The sequence below is a fragment of the Sceloporus occidentalis genome, unplaced genomic scaffold (genome assembly GCF_023333645.1).
Source record: "Sceloporus occidentalis isolate IW3139 unplaced genomic scaffold, rSceOcc1.0.p SCAF_1, whole genome shotgun sequence".
Classification (NCBI taxonomy): Eukaryota; Metazoa; Chordata; class Lepidosauria; order Squamata; family Phrynosomatidae; genus Sceloporus; species Sceloporus occidentalis.
Genome location: NW_028316981.1, coordinates 233360426 through 233377154, shown reverse-complemented (window position 1 = coordinate 233377154; position 16729 = coordinate 233360426). Strand labels below are relative to the sequence as shown.

Sequence of the window (16729 nt, the reverse complement as noted above, 5' to 3'; positions counted from 1 at the left end):
TGGGTGACACCCTAAAGTGGTGGTGTGTGACACCACTCTTCCTCAAATGCCTGCCTTTTGACAGAAATGGGTTGTGGTATTTGCCCATGTCCATTTAAAGCCTTAGAGCTCTCAGCAGAAGGGAAGACATGAGTGGGGTGAGGCTTAGTAGGCAGAGACAGGAGAGGCCAATAGGTGGCTTATAAAAATTGTTAATAAATATTCTTTAAAAGCATCACATCTTACAAATTTTCACTTTAATCAGATGAAACTATGAAAATATAAATACATATAGGTTGTGCATGTGATACTGTATAAAAAGCATTACTAAGGATTCTGTATGGTGTGCTATGGGAGATGGTCTATGGGGCAGATGACACTAACTCTAGTGACACCACTGCTCTGGAAATTAATCTAAAGAGATATTTGGCTCATAACTACTATAGAAGAGAACTGTATAGTGACCTTACTATCTGCTGAATTAAAATACATTGGTCTGTGCTTGTTCTTAACTTTTGGTCCTCCAGATGATTTGGACTTCACTCCCACAATTCCTGCCTGTTGGCTGGGGCTTCTGGGAGTTGAAGGGCAAAACAAGGACTAAATGTTGGGAACCACTGGCATACAGTAAGAGCAGGAAATGTAGTCCCCCAGATGTTGATGAATTATTACTATTTCTCACCAGGTTTTCTGAGCTTTTGGGGATTAGGACTCCCAACAACATATGGAGGGATGCTAGGTTCCTCTCTGATGTGGAGTTTATTGCCATAATAACTGAAAACGCCCACACTTTTACATGTTTGAGAGGTAGGTGAAGTAGAAAGCAAGTTTTTAAAATCTTCAGTACTTAATTATTACTTCATTAATGGCCATTAAAGTCAATAAGACACTTGAGTTGGATTTTATTGAAAATCAGTACAATATTAAATTAATTTTACAAAATTCAGGTACAGCTAATACAAAAATAACACTTGACAGTCAATCAACCTATCAGAACAGGAACACTAGATTATGGCACAGAAGTAAAATGTAGTCATTCGGTTAGCTATTTATTAGCATGGTGCATTGTTTTGTTAAAAAAGAAGACACCCTCACCCAATCTTCATGATTCTGGTAATCGTTAAAAAATATAATTTCTTGAAGCTTAGCCATATGCCAGTAGCTTCTGTTTCTCAGTACAGTAATAATGCTTGCTTCAGTGATACTGGCAGCTTCACTCTAACCGATGTCAGGCAACTTCGTTCGAAGGAAACTATGAACATGTGGCCAGATCTTGTTGGTTTCTGTTCCAGCAAAAGATTTTAGCACCCCTTTCTGGCTACAAAGGAGATAAGAGATAAGTTAGTTATATTTCTTTATGGACAGTTCTCACTCTTCCAAGTCTTGGAGATCTTGGTGAGGCACTAGGAAGAGTGCCTCCCTAGCCATAGGAGCTCAAAGAGAGGAGACAACTAAAATCGGGATGTTATGAGCAATGCAAATTATGCAATCTTTCCTAAATTTACAAACACACATAATTTACATAAGCCTGTCAAAAATTACATGAAAGGGCACATCTCTCAGATTTTTCATTTCTCCCCTTCCACTAGACATGCTAAAATCTCTTTTCCTATAAGAATGGATGCAAGCTTCAGGAAAAGAGATTCCACCTCAACATTAGGAGGAACTTCCTGACAGTAAGGGCTCTTCGACAGTTGAACACACTTCCTTGGAGAGTGGTGGAATCTCCCTCCTTGGAAGTCTTTAAACTCTCTTGATTGAGAGTTCCTGCATGGCAGAATGGGGTTGGACTGGACGGCCCTTGTGGTCTCTTCCAACCCTACGATTCTATGATTTTACATTTCCAACATTTTCAAACATATCTGTAAGCATGACATCAAGGCGAATTTGAATTTCTCTTTTTAAAAAAATCGGAGTGACTATTCACAGTGCTGAGTTTTGTATCTGAATGCCACACCTGACACATTTGAAGAAGCAGTCCAGCTCTGCTAATGCAGAACCAGGTAGATTTGGGATAAGTTTGATAAATGGGATAAAATGCTAAAACAGTAGCAGAATTAAGAATTACATGACCTCATGTAGAATTGCAGTACAGTACATATATAGGTCAGTACATAAAGATTGAGCGGGAGGACCACACAGCAAGTTGGAGAAAGAATCTTTCCAGGACTGCCTTCAGTAGCTCTAATGTATTGAGTGCTATTTTGGGGAAATGGCTTAAACAAATTGAGTACATGATACATCGACGCAGCTGCTATTGTTTTAGAGAACATGAGTGAAGGACTTGTGAATTTTTATATGTTTCTGACTATGGCGTTCTACCTGACCACTGGTGATGCTAGTTGGGGTGGGAGTTGAAGTCCACGTCCAACAACATCCAGAGGCCACAGGTTGTCTATCCCTGTATTATAACAACATATTTTATAAAGCAGATGGGATGGAATAAGATGCCTCTTTATCCCATTTATCAAGTTGCAGTTTAGCTGCTACTACCCAAATCACTGGTCCAAAACACTGCAAAAACAATTCAGTTTGACACTGCTTTAACTGCCCTGGCTCAATCCTGGGAATTGTACTTTATTCTGACACAGAGTTCTCTGACAAAGTAGGCTAAATGGCTCAAGTGCCAGCATATAGGCAATTTGTTAGCCGCTGCTACCCCTCTCACAGAGCCTGGCTCTGAAGTCCCACAGAGTCAGCCATTCAGAAAGCAGCCAAATCACAGCGGGCTGTTGTCACCTCCACTTCTTGCTCCTTGGAGTGGTGCAGAGCAGGGGGTGATCAGTAAGGCCTCTAGCTGTAGCAGTTTACCACCAATTATACTGTATTGCACCAGCCAATTGTATCAAGGAAAAGAACACCAGATCTTTGAATGGTTGGGGTTCAGGGGAGATGGGTGCAAAAAAAGCCAAAGGAGGGTGGTTGGAGCCACACACATCTTGCAGACCACACTTTACCCATGGCTGCTGTAGAATATGAGTTGCAGCCCTAAGCAGCTGTGGGAAGTTTTAAAATAAAAATGCTAGAGAGAAGGATGCATCCTGAAACATATATAATAAAAAAAAGTTACTTACCGATAATATTCAAGAACTGGTCTGGTTTCTGCTTCATAAGATTTCAACCTCTTCATAACAGTTTCTGGTTTATCATCGTCACGTTGAATGAGAGGCTCTCCTGTATCATCATCCAGACCCTGAGTATAGTGAAGGCACACACATAATGCAATTTCCCTATCCATTCTCATTGTGAAAGGCATTGCTTTGGCCCATTCTGCAAATTTTTGTTCCAAAATGGAAATTATTTCCCCAGAAATCACTAGTAGAAAGTATCTTGCCCTCTAAATATAATTCCCCCAAAGCCTTTTTTATGTCCCCCAAAAGACTCTTTTTTTTCAGAAACAGGAAGAGATTGACAGTTTTTAAGAAACAGAAAGAGACTGGCTGATCATATTTGTTCATCTCTCTCTCTCTCTCTCTCTCTCTCTCACACACACACACACACACACACACACACACACAGAGTGAGCAGGGAGTAAGTTAATTCATTGTAGAGCCCAGCCACCAAACCCACTGGGTGATCTTGGGCAAATCACACACTCTCAGCTTCAAGAAAAGGCAATGGTAAACCTCCTCTGAACAAATCTTGCCAAGAAAACACCATGAACCCAGCCTTAGGGTCACCACAAGTTAGAAACTACTTGAAGGCACACAACAACAACAACAACATAAGTGTGACAGATCCTTTCTTGCTTATTCAGACACCAACCCTTTTATCATTCTTTCCCACACAATCTTTAAACCACTCCCTGGGTGTAGTAACTGTAGGCCTAAAGTGATTAAAATGCTAGACAAATTAAATATGATTTCTATAATTTGCATGACTGTCCATAAACATTTAAAGCAACAATGCTCTGGAAGACATGTAAAAATGGAACAAAAGGAAAGATTTATTTCACAGCACAATGTTCAAACATGAAGCAAATAAACTGTATTCATTTATCAGTCTGTATATCAGAATATGTCTGCTTCTCTCCCATGAACTTCTAACTCAGTTTTCACTACCCCCTCAGCTTCAAACTAAATCTCAGTTTTGATCTCCTCCTTGTCTCCAGCTGACCATTGAACAGTCACACCTCTCCTTTTATGTTCTCCCTCCTTTGTCCCTTCCCCTTCCTCAGTATTCCAAGAGCTGCAATTATCTGGCCCCACGCAAGCCGGTCAAGCTGTCTCAACCATCTTTACCATAAATTATATATTGCTTTATGTTCCCAAGTAATACAAATCTCAACCAGACTTGATCCTTCTCCACCATCAGCCTCCCAACTTCAGCAGAAATAAGTCTATTCTACTCTCAGTCATGCCCAACTGAAAATAAAATTATTTAGTCTGCGCACTGTTCAGTTTATGATACCATCATTGCAATGAATACTAGATGTCTGCAGAAGATAGTCTAATCTGTATGTTCAGTACACTCTTTTGACTAGCCACTGGGAGAAAGACTTGTTTCACTAGTGGTACTTTAGAGATATGAGAGCCAGTCTGGTGTAGTGGTTTGAGTATTGGACTATGACTCTGGAGATCAGGGTTCAATTCCCCGCTTGAGCATAAAAACCCACTGGGCAAGTCACACTTTCTCAGCTTCAGAGGAAGGAACGTTGGGTACTTACCGTGACACGTTCATTTCCTGCAGAGAAGGGTCCTGGCATCCTGTAATCTGGGTTTAGCTCCTCCTATTTGCTCCTGTAGGCAGGGACAATAAACAAAAGACCGGCCCCTATATAGGGAGGAGCTAGCCCCCCTGAGCCTCAGTCAATAACAAGCCAAGCGACTAGTAAGGTAATCAAGGAACTGAACTTTAGTAACATCAGCTAAGGGTTAACTAGAACACCTTAGAAAAAACTCGTCCAAGAACAAACAAGAACTCAGAAAAACCAATCCAGCAACAAGAAGAAGAACAAGGCAGGTCCACCAACAGGCAGGCAGGGTCGGAGGCCGCAGGCAGCACCCGGGTGGGCAGGATGCCAGGACCCTTCTCTGCAGGAAATGAACGTGTCACGGTAAGTACCCAACGTTCCTTTTCCCAGCAGAGAGGGTCCTGTCCTCCTGTAATCTGGGATTTACAAAAGCCCTCTCGAACTGGGAGGGAGGTGCTGCTAGGAGACTGTGGCCCCCGACACAATCTGTTGGAGGAACCTCCTTTCAAATGACGCTTCTGCGGACTGAGACACGTCCAGTTTGTAATGTCTTATGAAGGTCGAAGGCGACTTCCATGTGGCCACCCTGCAAATATCTGACAGGGAGGCGCTAGTGGTCAAGGCCGCAGAGGTAGATGCACTCCTGGTTGAGTGCACCATCAACCCCTCGGGTGGAGTGAGATCAAGAGTTCAGTAGCTCTTTTGAATACAAGACCTGATTCACCTAATCAGAGTCGAGACTGGTACCTTGCACCCCAAAGAGCCCAGGCGAAAGGAAAAGAACATCTCAGATGACCTTAAGGTTGAAGTCCTCTTGATGTAGATTTTGAGGGCTCTGCACACATCCAATGTGTGCCAGGTCTTTTCCAAGTCCTTCTTAGGATCGGGGCAGAATGAAGGCAGGAGAATGTCCTGTGACACCTGAAAGGCTGAGTTGACCCTAGGCACGAAGGTAGGGTCTGGACGAAGGCACACTGAGACTGGCCTAAAAATACACAAGTCTTTACGTACCGACAGGGCCCCAGCTCTGACATCCATCTGGCGGAGGGAATGGCTGTGAGGAAGATGACCTAGAGGGAGAGGGGTTTGAGGAAGGCCTCCCAAAGGGACTTGATCGGTCCAACCGTCAGAGCCTTTAAGACCATGTTCACATCCCAAGATGGAAAACGATGTCTGGTGGGCAGGCCCTGATGGAAACTCCCCTCAACAGCCTCTTAATGTGAGGGTGGCTGCCATTCTAGCTGCTCTCGTATGGAGCAGAAACGACATGATGGCAGACACTTGCCTTATAACCATGTTGGGTCAAGTCCCTTCTTAATGTCAACTTGGATGGACTATAGCAGGTCAGCCACTGAAAACCTGATGAGAACTTGCCTAAGCAGTGGATTATGTGATCAATCAGAATAGAACCTGATCTAATCTGGACCTATGGCAGCTTCCAGCCTATCACTGATCACCTTGTCAACTGGTTATAGCAATGAAGGTGATATTAAGGTGATTTCATTTGTAGTAATTAAGATTTACCACTCTGAAAGAGGAATATTAATGTCTGACCTCCAATTAAAATTTCAAAACAATGTGCAGTTCTTTACTGGAAGATCTGTGAATCTGTGTAAAATAAGACTAATCCCATGGTTAGGCAAAGAAGACACTGGATTAAGCTTTATCTCGCAGACATTGGTGAGTCCATGCAGAAGCATAGATGCACTCTGTGTTAACAGGGCATGTGGTCAGAATTAAGTCCGATTTCTTTTGAGGATGAACTTGTCTAGAGACTTCAAAAATCACCCCAACTCCATGTAGCAGACTATCATCAACCTGTATGAAGGCTGAGGGGTCTCGCGGCTAAATGAACTGCTGATTAAGGAGTCATGAAATGGGAACAGGGGGCTTGGCAAGGATAGCCCTCTGGTATCTAATTTCGAGGAGAGAATTTTCTCCACAAAAGGGATCTGTCAAAGGAACACAAACCTAAATTTAAAATAGTATAGTGGGCCCTCGATATGTACTGGAGTTGGATTTAGGACTTTGCATGGATACCAAATCCATGGAAGCTCAAGGCACATAAAATATAATCGCATAGTAAAATGGAGTCTCCTATATAAAATACTAAAATCATAGTTTGCTGTGTTGTATTTTTGTTTTTTGGAATATATATATATATATATATATATATATAAAAGCTGTGGGCATATAGGTGGCTGGTGTAAGTCTGTATATGGAGCTGTATGGTATATTAAATCTGAGCATTCTTGCTAGCAGAAAACAAGGCATAGGCACTAGGAAGTCTGTTTTTCCAGCCCCAAAAGGTAGTAAACAATGGTGTTGTTTGGACCAGACCATGCCATGAAAACCCAATCAGGGATAAGACACTCACCCACACAGCAGCTAACCTTATAACCATAAAATCGTAGAATCATGGAGTTGGATGAGACCACAAGGGCCATCAAGTCCAACCCCCTGCCATGCAGGAAATCACAATCAAAGCATGCCCAACAATATGCAAAGGAATCTTGTAGCACCCTGAGACCACTAAAGAAAAGAGATTAGCAGCATGAACCTTCATGGCCTTGAGCCCAATTCATCATATGTATGATAGATCCTGTTACAATAGGCTTTCCAAGCCAGGCAGCAGTCGAATGGCAAGCCCATCAGCAGGCATTCTTAGTTAAAATTTAACAATCTAGACAAGGTAAGAGGTAATTGTGATTTTTGTGGCAGACCCCTCAGGGCTCTGTAGGATGTCTGAATGGGATTTGAAGCAACCCCTTAGTAGAGAAACCTGATTATATTGTTTTAAAACACTCATGGAGGAAGGGGAGTTTCTTCCCCCATGGAGAGGAGTCTGTCTGTTTGTTTTTGATAAGAATTTTTCTTAACCCCCTGTATTAGTGAGAACCATCTCATGGAAGAAACTGTGTTGTTGTTGATTTTAGTTTCTTCCCTTTAACAAACATCTCTCCAAGAAAGAAGGGAAGGCAAGGGGAGCCACATCTTTTGAGGCTAGCTGACTGAGGTTCGCTGTGTTTTATAACAGGAACATAATCCTTTTGCCACTAAAATGGAGTTTGGTTGGTCACCTTAATCCAATATATCTATCACCTCATATGAGATGTTTTTCCCAAAGATCCTCAATGCATGTAAGCATTAGAGGTCTGCTGAGTGACCAGAGACCTTCTCCTTGCTTGAGTCACCCTGTTTATTAGCATTTAAACGAATCTGTATTGTTAAAGCTTATGCTCTTAATGAGAAGTGCTATGGCTGATAACAGTTTGCACAAAGGAGGTAGAACCATGTGCTCATCCTTTATCTTTGGCTGTTGCACCTAAGGCAAAAAGGCTCTGGACCTAATGGGGACAGTGATGGAGGCCCATGAGGAGGCAAGAAAAGTCATCATGTGGCTTTTATGGCTAGCCCCTCACTTGAAGAATTAGTTTCCAGGCATCTTCTCTGGCCTGGAAAAAGGAGAGGGGGGTGAGCAGAAACAGCACAACTAAAACCTCATGTGCTAACATTAATAAAATGAACACCAGAAAGGTTAACCGGTATCTCTTGTAAATCTGAGCCCACAGCCCTGTTGATGTGGGGGCTCTCCCCTCCTTTATTTGTCCCATCAAGGGAGGCTGCCTGGGCAGTGGCTTATTGCAAGCACTGAGGAAACTGCTCTTAAGTTAGCAGTTTCATGGGTAGATAGCTGCATATGGCCTGTAGTGTAGCCCTGATACTCACAGGGCATTTTGTTTTATTTATGTTTAAAACAGCCCCAACTTCAAGCTGGGGTTTACAGCTTAGCCCTTATAATTTCAGGCAGGCTTTATAGTAACCTGGCTGCATGATAGAAGCTAGCTTGGTCCTCAACTCCCTCCCACTTGCATAGGTAGCTGGGAAGGACAGAGGGACTGCTGTGTGACATGGCTCTACATTTACCCGAGGTAGGTCTGTGTCCTGAGAAAGGATAATCTCTGATGGAAAGGAGAGGCCAAGCGCTCAAGCTTTTCTCTCAAGAGTGCCAGGGTTTAGGGCAGCCAAACACAATTGGGGGTGAAGGGAACTCTCCACCCATGATATCCACAAATGGTTTACCCCTTTTTGTTGTTGTAATTTTTGGGGAGGAAACACAGGAGGATTTGTATCCATGTGGTCTCTCAAAGAATCCTTGGGTTGGAAGAGATCCCAAGGGCCATCCAGTCCAACCCCATTCTGCCCTGCAGGAACTCTCAATCAAAGCATTCCCGATAGATAGCCCTCCAGCCTCTGTTTAGAAGTGGGTGGCAGAGGCCATGCTCTCTCTGGGGTGGACATGAAGCCATTTTGTGCTTTTTGTGGGATGCTCTGTGGCAGCCAAAAAAGACCATTTTAGACTTGGAAGCTTCAGCTCCTGCTGGGCCAAGTCCAGCTTCCTTTAGAGCCATGTGTCTGTGCAACACAGAGGAGGAATCCTCTGCCTCCTTATACACCATCTCATTATAAGAATTCAAAAGGAATGTGCAGGAGCCCTGGCAACACCACCATGTGTTTCCCAGTCTGCAAAAGGATCCCCCACACCTGTTAGGGTCCTGGGTGCCATTGGGGCCAGAGCTGGGAAGGAAGGGGGAGACCAAGGGTTAATGCCCCCATCTGCCCTCCTGGCAGAGTCCCAAACCTTATGCTAGGCATAGTGCCTGCAATGGCCATGGCAGAGGCCTCATGGCAATGCCTGCCCTGAGCGAGGGCATTTGATCTGGCAAAGGTTCTTAGGTGGCTAGAGAGAGAGGGCCCCTGGTACTCACCGTTCTCCTGTGACTTCTGGCTGGCTTGCCTCTCTGACCTTGGCCATTTCAGGCTGGGCAGAGGTGATGCAGAGAAATCCTTTGCCATGGCTTTTGGCTGGCCTGTCCTCTGAACTCTGGCCCCAAATGGGCTGAGCAGGGAAGTTTTCATGACTTCTAGCCAGTTTCCTCACTGATCCCTGGCCTTAAACAGGCTGGGCAGAGGTGATGTGGAGAAACAGAGACATGGAGGGGATACCCCTCACCATCTTTTCCCACAGCTCCCATGTGCTGCAATGCTGTTTGCAGAAATCTCCTGTGCTCCCACCATGAAAGGGGGCAGCTTTGGAGGAGAGGGAGAGTCATTGGCAAAGCCAAGACCTTTCTCCAATCCTGGGAGCCCTTGCCATTTTAAGTCTTCTTTATGCTTCCAAGGCTGTAGTAAAGAAGCTGCAGAGCAACAGCAAACACATCCCAATGGGTCTCCCTCTGAAGTCAGCTCCCTCTGTTGAGCTGGCAGACCCTGAGCTAGGGAAGCCTGGGTTAAGGATGGCCCTTCACCCATGTTCTCAGGGTCCTCTGCCATAGCCACCACCAAGGAAGGGGGGAAAGGCAGGAGAGAGGAGAAGAAGGGAAGGCCAAGAAAACTCTCAAACCGCTTTCGTAGAAAGGAAAAACTTTGCTGGCTCGAAGAGAACATCCTGCTAGGAGCTTAGGCAGGAACAAGACTGAGGCTCAGGGGGGCTAGCTCCTCCCTATATAGGGGCCGGTCTTTTGTTTATTGTCCCTGCCTACAGGAGCAAATAGGAGGAGCTAAACCCAGATTACAGGAGGACAGGACCCTCTCTGCTGGGAAATGGCAATGATAAACTCCCTCTGAAGAAACTTGCCCAAGAAAACACTATAGCAGGTTCGCCTTAGGGTTGCCATTAGTAAAAAAATGACTTGGAGGCAAACAACAACAAACACTAGAGATAGACATTACTTACAGGAACTTTGGGAGGGTTGAAGTCCAGGTTATATACCCTCCCACTAGCAGGATGGATCCAGCGTGCAGTTAGGCGTTGTTGGATAGTCTCAAAAGGCACATCCAAGTCAATCACAGTGTCTATTGAGCATACTTTGTCAAGAGCTTCAGCTTGTGGAACAGTCCTGGGGAAGCCTGGAAAGAAAGAAAAATGGCCTGATTGTAACAACAACAACAACAACAATTGGGGTGGAAACTTCTGCAGTCCTCCAGTTGGATTACAGATCTCATCAGCTCTAGCCAGCATAATCAATGATGAGACACTCTATGTGCTTAAAAAGATGGAATCTTCTCACAATGACACTGTTTTCCCCTGTACAAAACTACAAGTAATATCAAACTGCATTATTTCTACAGTGTGGATGTACTCTTAGTCTATTCACTTCTTTTCAGTTACTGATATATAGGGGAAGTTGTCAGCATTATTATTTCCTGTCAGTCATAACCAAAGATGTCTTAGTAAGTACAGTGAAAAAAGCTTCACTGATGTGGCAAACCAGTCTGAAAGTAACTTTTCATTGCAGATGTAGGCTCAGGCGTTTGTGCACGATGGTAATGACAACCATCATGACTCAACAGAGGCCTCATTATAGGTAGTAGGCAATTTAACCTGGGTTTGGTCAGGGTGACTGCAGGTGAGAGTTGAATGTTCCTCCCTATAAACATAATTCTTTAGCACTATATAATGTGGCAGTGTAAGTTTACCAGGCTGACTGAACTGGAGTCAAGAAGGAGCTCTGAACTGTAGCATCCATACTGCCATGGAGGAAAAACAAGTTTTTCTCTTCTCTACGTTGCTTGCCTTCTAGACCAATGATTCTCAAACTTAGGTTCTCCAGAAGTTTTGGATTTCAGCTGCCAGAATTCCTGACTTTTGGCCAAGTTGGATGAGGATTCTGTGAGATGAAGTCTAAAACAATTGAAAGAACGAGGCTTGGGAACCACTGTCCTAGACTATCTCATGCTGACCTCAACCTTTTCAGGAAGATGTACATATCCTCAAAAGTTTCTTTTCCAAAAGTCCAGCTCAATAAATAACAGGATTTGGGAAATATCACATCATTCGTAATTTAATAAAGCTGTAGTTGTGTAAATATCTGATTTTTTTGGTCTTCCTTCCCATGATTTGGGGTACATCTCTCTTATAGCCTAGGATGAGGATTCCAGAACCAGTTAGGAAACACTGAAATCAATGGGAACCAATCCAAAGCCCATATACTTGGAACAAACTCTCACTGATAGAATATGACCAACCAAGACAATGAATCTTCCTTGAGAGCGACAGAATTTTCTCTGTTTTTAAGAACTGGATTTGTTGAATGGGATTTGCAACAGTACCTTACCTATACCCATTTGAAAATAGGCCATATTGAACAACATAGCGAGACAAAATCTCAGCCATCTGCAGTCCAGCAAGACAATTCCCTCTTCTAGCCCCCTATCATTTTTTATGAAAAACTAAGAAACACACACAATGGTCCCCACAGTGGCAAATCGGCATTGAAAAAAGTCACAGAGGCATCCTGCATCTCATTTTTCTACTCCAAATGCCAAAAGTGGATGTTTAACCACTTTTGGTTTTATTTTCCCATGCCAGCCACCCCATTTTGGAGGCCAGTGCAACCCACAATGGGCCTGAGAGTAGAAAACATGCCCAATCTGTTATAAATCAAGCGTGAGGATCCTAGATAGTTTTTTTAAAAACGCTTCCTAGAATGTTTCTCTGCCTGTTTTCTCTGCCTTTAATGAACCTTCTGTTGTTGTTGTGTGCCTTCAAGTCATTTCCAGCTTACAGCAACCCTATCACAAGGCACTGTCAAACGACCACTGTTGGCTGAATATGGAGATGCAATAGAAGACTCACCATCCAGTAGCAAGTGGTTCTGCTCTAGAGTTTTCAGCTCACGTAGCATCAGCTGTGTCATAATATCATCAGGAATCAATCGCCCTTGATCAATGTATGACTTAGCAAGTACACCAATTTCTGAGGAAGGGAAGAAACAAAAATGCCTCTGGAGAATCCTACATGGAACTATACAACTCTCAAAAACACCTGGTTGTTTATGAATTGTTTGCTTTTCACTCAACTTTTCACTTTCTTATCAAGAGACAAGGAGAAGTCAGGAAAGAGGCGTTACTATTTTCAAGACAATAAGGCCTTGACTGTAGAAGAGACCAAAACAGAACTGTAGCCCTTGCACAAAAAGTCCAGCAGAGAATAAATAGCAAAGCACTGAAGGGCAGGCAAAGCAAGACCACACACCATGGTCAAGGAAATTCCCGAGTATTCATTCTTCATCCTTTCAGTCAGGATTTCATTTAAATGCAATCAGATTAGGGAGACATGAGAGGACATTTCCCCCCTTGTTTTAAAGAAATGCATAGCGGTGAGGATACAATTTGTGATAGTCTCAGAGCTTGGAAAAGTGACCTTTTTGACCAAACCAGCCAGCAAACACTGGAATCCCCCAGTATACATGGTACTTTTTTTGGAGAGAAATACAGCTTATTTGGAATTGTTCCACTGAACTCCATAGGACTTGGCTTCCAAATCCTCGGATGCAAGTCAGATGCAAAGAAGTCCTCAGGCTTTGTTTTTATACTTGGACATTTCAAGGAGAGCCCAGCCAGCACACAAAAGAACCCACACTTCTGCAAACAGCGTAACATTGCCTCCTTTCTGCCTTTTTCACTGTCTGCTTCTCCCACTCCATCCACAGTTGCTATCATCCTATTCCCCATTCTAAACTCCTTCGACAATTACCTTAGGACCAGTACTTTAGCAATACATTTTTGAAATCCAGAAGCTCACTGTGATTGCTTAATATACTCTCTAAATTACACCATGCGCCGAGAGCAGCAAAGAGGAATCAGTACATGCCAGGCTTCTAAGTGGCAGGGAAAGAGAATGTTTAACTTGGGGAACTTCTGAGTGTTGCAATGTGTGCTTAAACCAGCTAGACGCTTCTGATTCAACACCGCAGGATAAGTTAACAAGGTAAGGAAGCAACCGTCCAAGAGGACATTGTACAACCTCACACTCAAGTCTCAAAATGCTGGAACACTACGTCAGCCCTCCACAATTGTGGCTTTGACTTTTGTGAATTTGATCATTTGCAGATTTAACTGATGTGTTCTCTCTAGGAATCTCAAAGTCATCCAGTGTGACTCTAGTGGAAGTTGATCATAGATTCACACTGGAGGATCTGGAGATTCCTAGAGAAAACCTTTCTCTAAGGATTTTTAGGTCCTCCAGAATGATTCTATGGTCAGTTTCTGGCTGATGATTACCATGGAGTTGCGCTGTAGGGCCTAGAGATTCCTAGAGAGGTGTTCTCTCAGGTTTAAAAAAATAGTGGTTTTTTTTTTTTATTTGCAGTTTTCCCACTTTAATGAGGGTCCTGCGCCCCTAACCTCAGCGAATATGGAGGACCCACTGTACTTCTGCAGCACATGGACAAAACAGACTGCAAGGCAAGGATGGGTAACTGTGGTCTTTCAAATGTTTCTTGAATGCAACTCCCATTACCATCCACCAGCACTTGCTGTCTCAGGAGTTTCCTTTCTGCAGAGCAGCAAGCCTATAAAATGTGGCTTTGTGGGCTCTAATCTGCACTGCAGATATAAACCAGTTTGACACCACATTAACTGCCCTGGCTCAGTGCTATAGAATTTTTGGATTTGCAGTTTGTGGTGACAGCAGAGTTCTCTCACAGAGAAGGCTAAATATCTCACAAAATTACAAATCCGAGAATTCCATAGCATTGAGATGTAGCAACTAAAGCGGTTTCAAACTGCATTATTTCTGCAATGCAGATTAGATCAAAATCACAGAGAAAATGTTTGGACAAGATTTTCCCCTTTAGGCTGCAACTCCCTTCAGTTTTAACTGGCATACCAGATGATGGAAAGCGTACTCCAACATTTTCCCCAAGCTAAGAAAAGAAAAGTGGAGCCATGGGTTCAAATCTGGCCACCTGGTGCCAGCAGGAGAGTCAAGCTCCATAATGATGAAGAATAGTTCATTCCTCCTATTAGCCAAGGATGCTGACTGGAATTTCAAAAGTAGCAGATGTTTGCAAGCCACAAGGACACAAAGAAACAAGGAGGGATGTTGAGTAAGCTTCTAGAGGCCTTCAGCTGGCACCTGGCTGGAAACAACTAGACATTATTAATTACGTCACATAGGGCTTGGAAAGCTTATAGTAAACTGACACCGTAAAACAACTCTCCAAGAACCACAATACCAGCAGCACTTCACAAGCAACATGTCAGTTAAAAAGAGAAGAAAGGAAAAGAAATAGTCTGAAAAAACAAGCCATTGGCCATGCTGGTCAGGGGATTCTGAGTTGTAGTCCAAGCTCTGGTTTTATTTGGCGTGTAAAGATCCTAGGGACAGACCTTCAGTCTGGCACAACAAAGCCGTCCTTCCAGTTTACGATACAGGCTGGATCTCACTTCTTCGAAATGTTGGGACCAGAGGTGTTTGGGATTTGGGATCTTTTTGGATTTTGGAATGCTTGTGTTAGCATAGCAGTAGCAATAGCATATATATTTCTATACTGCTTCATAGTGAACACAGCACTCTCTAAGCGGTTTATAATCTGTAAACCAATTGTCCCCAACTAGCTGGGTACTCACTTTACTGGCCTACGAAAGAATGGAAGGCTGAGTCAACCTGGAGCCCTCTGCATATATAGTGGGTCCTCCACATTTGCTGGGATTAGAGATGCAGGACCCCTGTGAAAGTGGAAAAAGCCACTTATTATTTTTAACCTGAGAGAACACCTCTCTAGGAATCTCTAGGTCCTCCAGCACAATTCTATGAACAACATCTGCTGTGCCTTAATCAGAGAACTGCACTGGAGGCACAAGAAATGCCCAGAGAAGTGTCCTCTCTAGGAATTCCTAGGTCTTCCAGCTCAACTTCAGGCAAACGTTGGCCACAGAGTTGCACTGGAGGACCTGGAGATTCCTAGAGAGGACATATTAATCAAACCCACACATAACCAGAGCTGCAAATGTGGAGGGTTGACTGTACATCCATAACAAGATACTTTGGAGATGGGACTCAAGTCATTTATAGCAATAGCAAGTATGTTTCTATACTACTTATCAGTGCACTTAAGCACTTGCATTTCATATGCAGCTTCTACACATAACTTGAAGGTCATTTTATACAATGCTTTTTTTAATTATAATTTTGTGCACGAAACAAAGTTTGTGGACACTGAAGCATCCAAAAGTAAGGGTGTCACTATCCCAGACATCTATGGAAAAGGTTGCATTTTAGGGATTGTTTTGGATATTGGAATTCCACGTAAGGGAGGGTTAACCTGTACTCACAGTACTAAAATGATGTGGCAATGGAAGCCAATGTACAAATGCACCCAAGCGTTGCACGCTGGAGACAGGAAGCACAACGAACTCCAACTCCCAGAATGGCATAGCCTTCAGCCAGACAAAGAGTTAAAGCGGTGCCAAAGTGGGTTATGTCTCCTGTGTGGATGCAGCCTCAGCCTGAGCAGGAGGTTTGGGGTTTTGTCCCTGGGGTCCTCCTCCATTTGGGGGCCTCCCCTCCTTACCTGTCCTCTTGTTCATGTTCTCCCGGAGGAGGTCTCCGCTGGAGAGATGCTGGAGGGCGAAGTGCTTGACGATGCGGGAGGAGATGGTGCCCTTCCCGGAGCCCGGGGGCCCCATGATCACCGCCCGGAGCAGCTGCACAGCCCCAGGCCCCATGGTCCAGCTTCCTTTCAGCCTCCTCCTCCTCCTCCTCCTCCTGCAGCCCAAGATCCGCCTCTCCAGGCCACAGGGCCAGCCCAGCCCAGCCCTCCTCCTCCTCCTCCCCCAGAATTAAGGCCTCTCCCACTCTGGAGCAGCAGGGATCCCCAAACTGGGCTCTTTAAAGGGTTTTGGACTTCAGCCCCCACAATCCCAGGCCATTGGCCAACATGGCAGAGGCTTCTGGGAGATGAAGTCCAAAAGCTCTCTTAAAGGACAGTTTGGGGACCACTGCTGAACCTTTGATATTATCACAGTGGTCCCCAAACTGCTTTTTAAAGGGTTTTGGGTTTCAGCTCCCAGACTAAGGCTTCTAGAAGCTGAGATAGGACTCTGGAGGCCAGGGTTGGATTCCCTGCTCAGCCATGGCTGGGGATGTTTAGCCTGGAGAAGAGAAGGTTAAGAGGTGATATGATAGTCCTGTTTAAATATTTGAAGGGATGTCATATTGAGGAGGGAGCAAGCTTGTTTTCTGCTGCTCCAGAGACTAGGACCCAATGG

General features: G+C 44.1%; 1 protein-coding gene across 1 annotated transcript; it reads right to left on the bottom strand.

Moving 5' to 3' along the window:
* Nucleotides 1–864: 864 nt before the first annotated feature.
* Nucleotides 865–16217, bottom strand: AK3 (adenylate kinase 3). Its single transcript, XM_089490075.1, has 5 exons — nucleotides 16033–16217; nucleotides 12312–12431; nucleotides 10410–10582; nucleotides 3054–3172; nucleotides 865–1297 (listed from the first exon to the last, which is right to left on the bottom strand). Exons 1-5 carry the CDS (start codon nucleotides 16184–16186, stop codon nucleotides 1198–1200), a joined length of 666 nt encoding a protein of 221 aa, XP_089346201.1. The 5' UTR covers nucleotides 16187–16217; the 3' UTR covers nucleotides 865–1197.
* Nucleotides 16218–16729: the final 512 nt, after the last annotated feature.

Coding starts and splice junctions, on each gene's coding strand:
- AK3 (XM_089490075.1), bottom strand. CDS start 16,186: ATGGGGCCTGGGGCTGTGCAGCTGCTCCGGGCGGTGATCATGGGGCCC. Junction 10,583..12,311: donor GAACCACTTGCTACTGGATG/GTGAGTCTTCTA, acceptor CTTTCTTTCCAG/GCTTCCCCAGGACTGTTCCA. Junction 3,173..10,409: donor TCAACCCTCCCAAAGTTCCT/GTAAGTAATGTC, acceptor CACTATACTCAG/GGTCTGGATGATGATACAGG.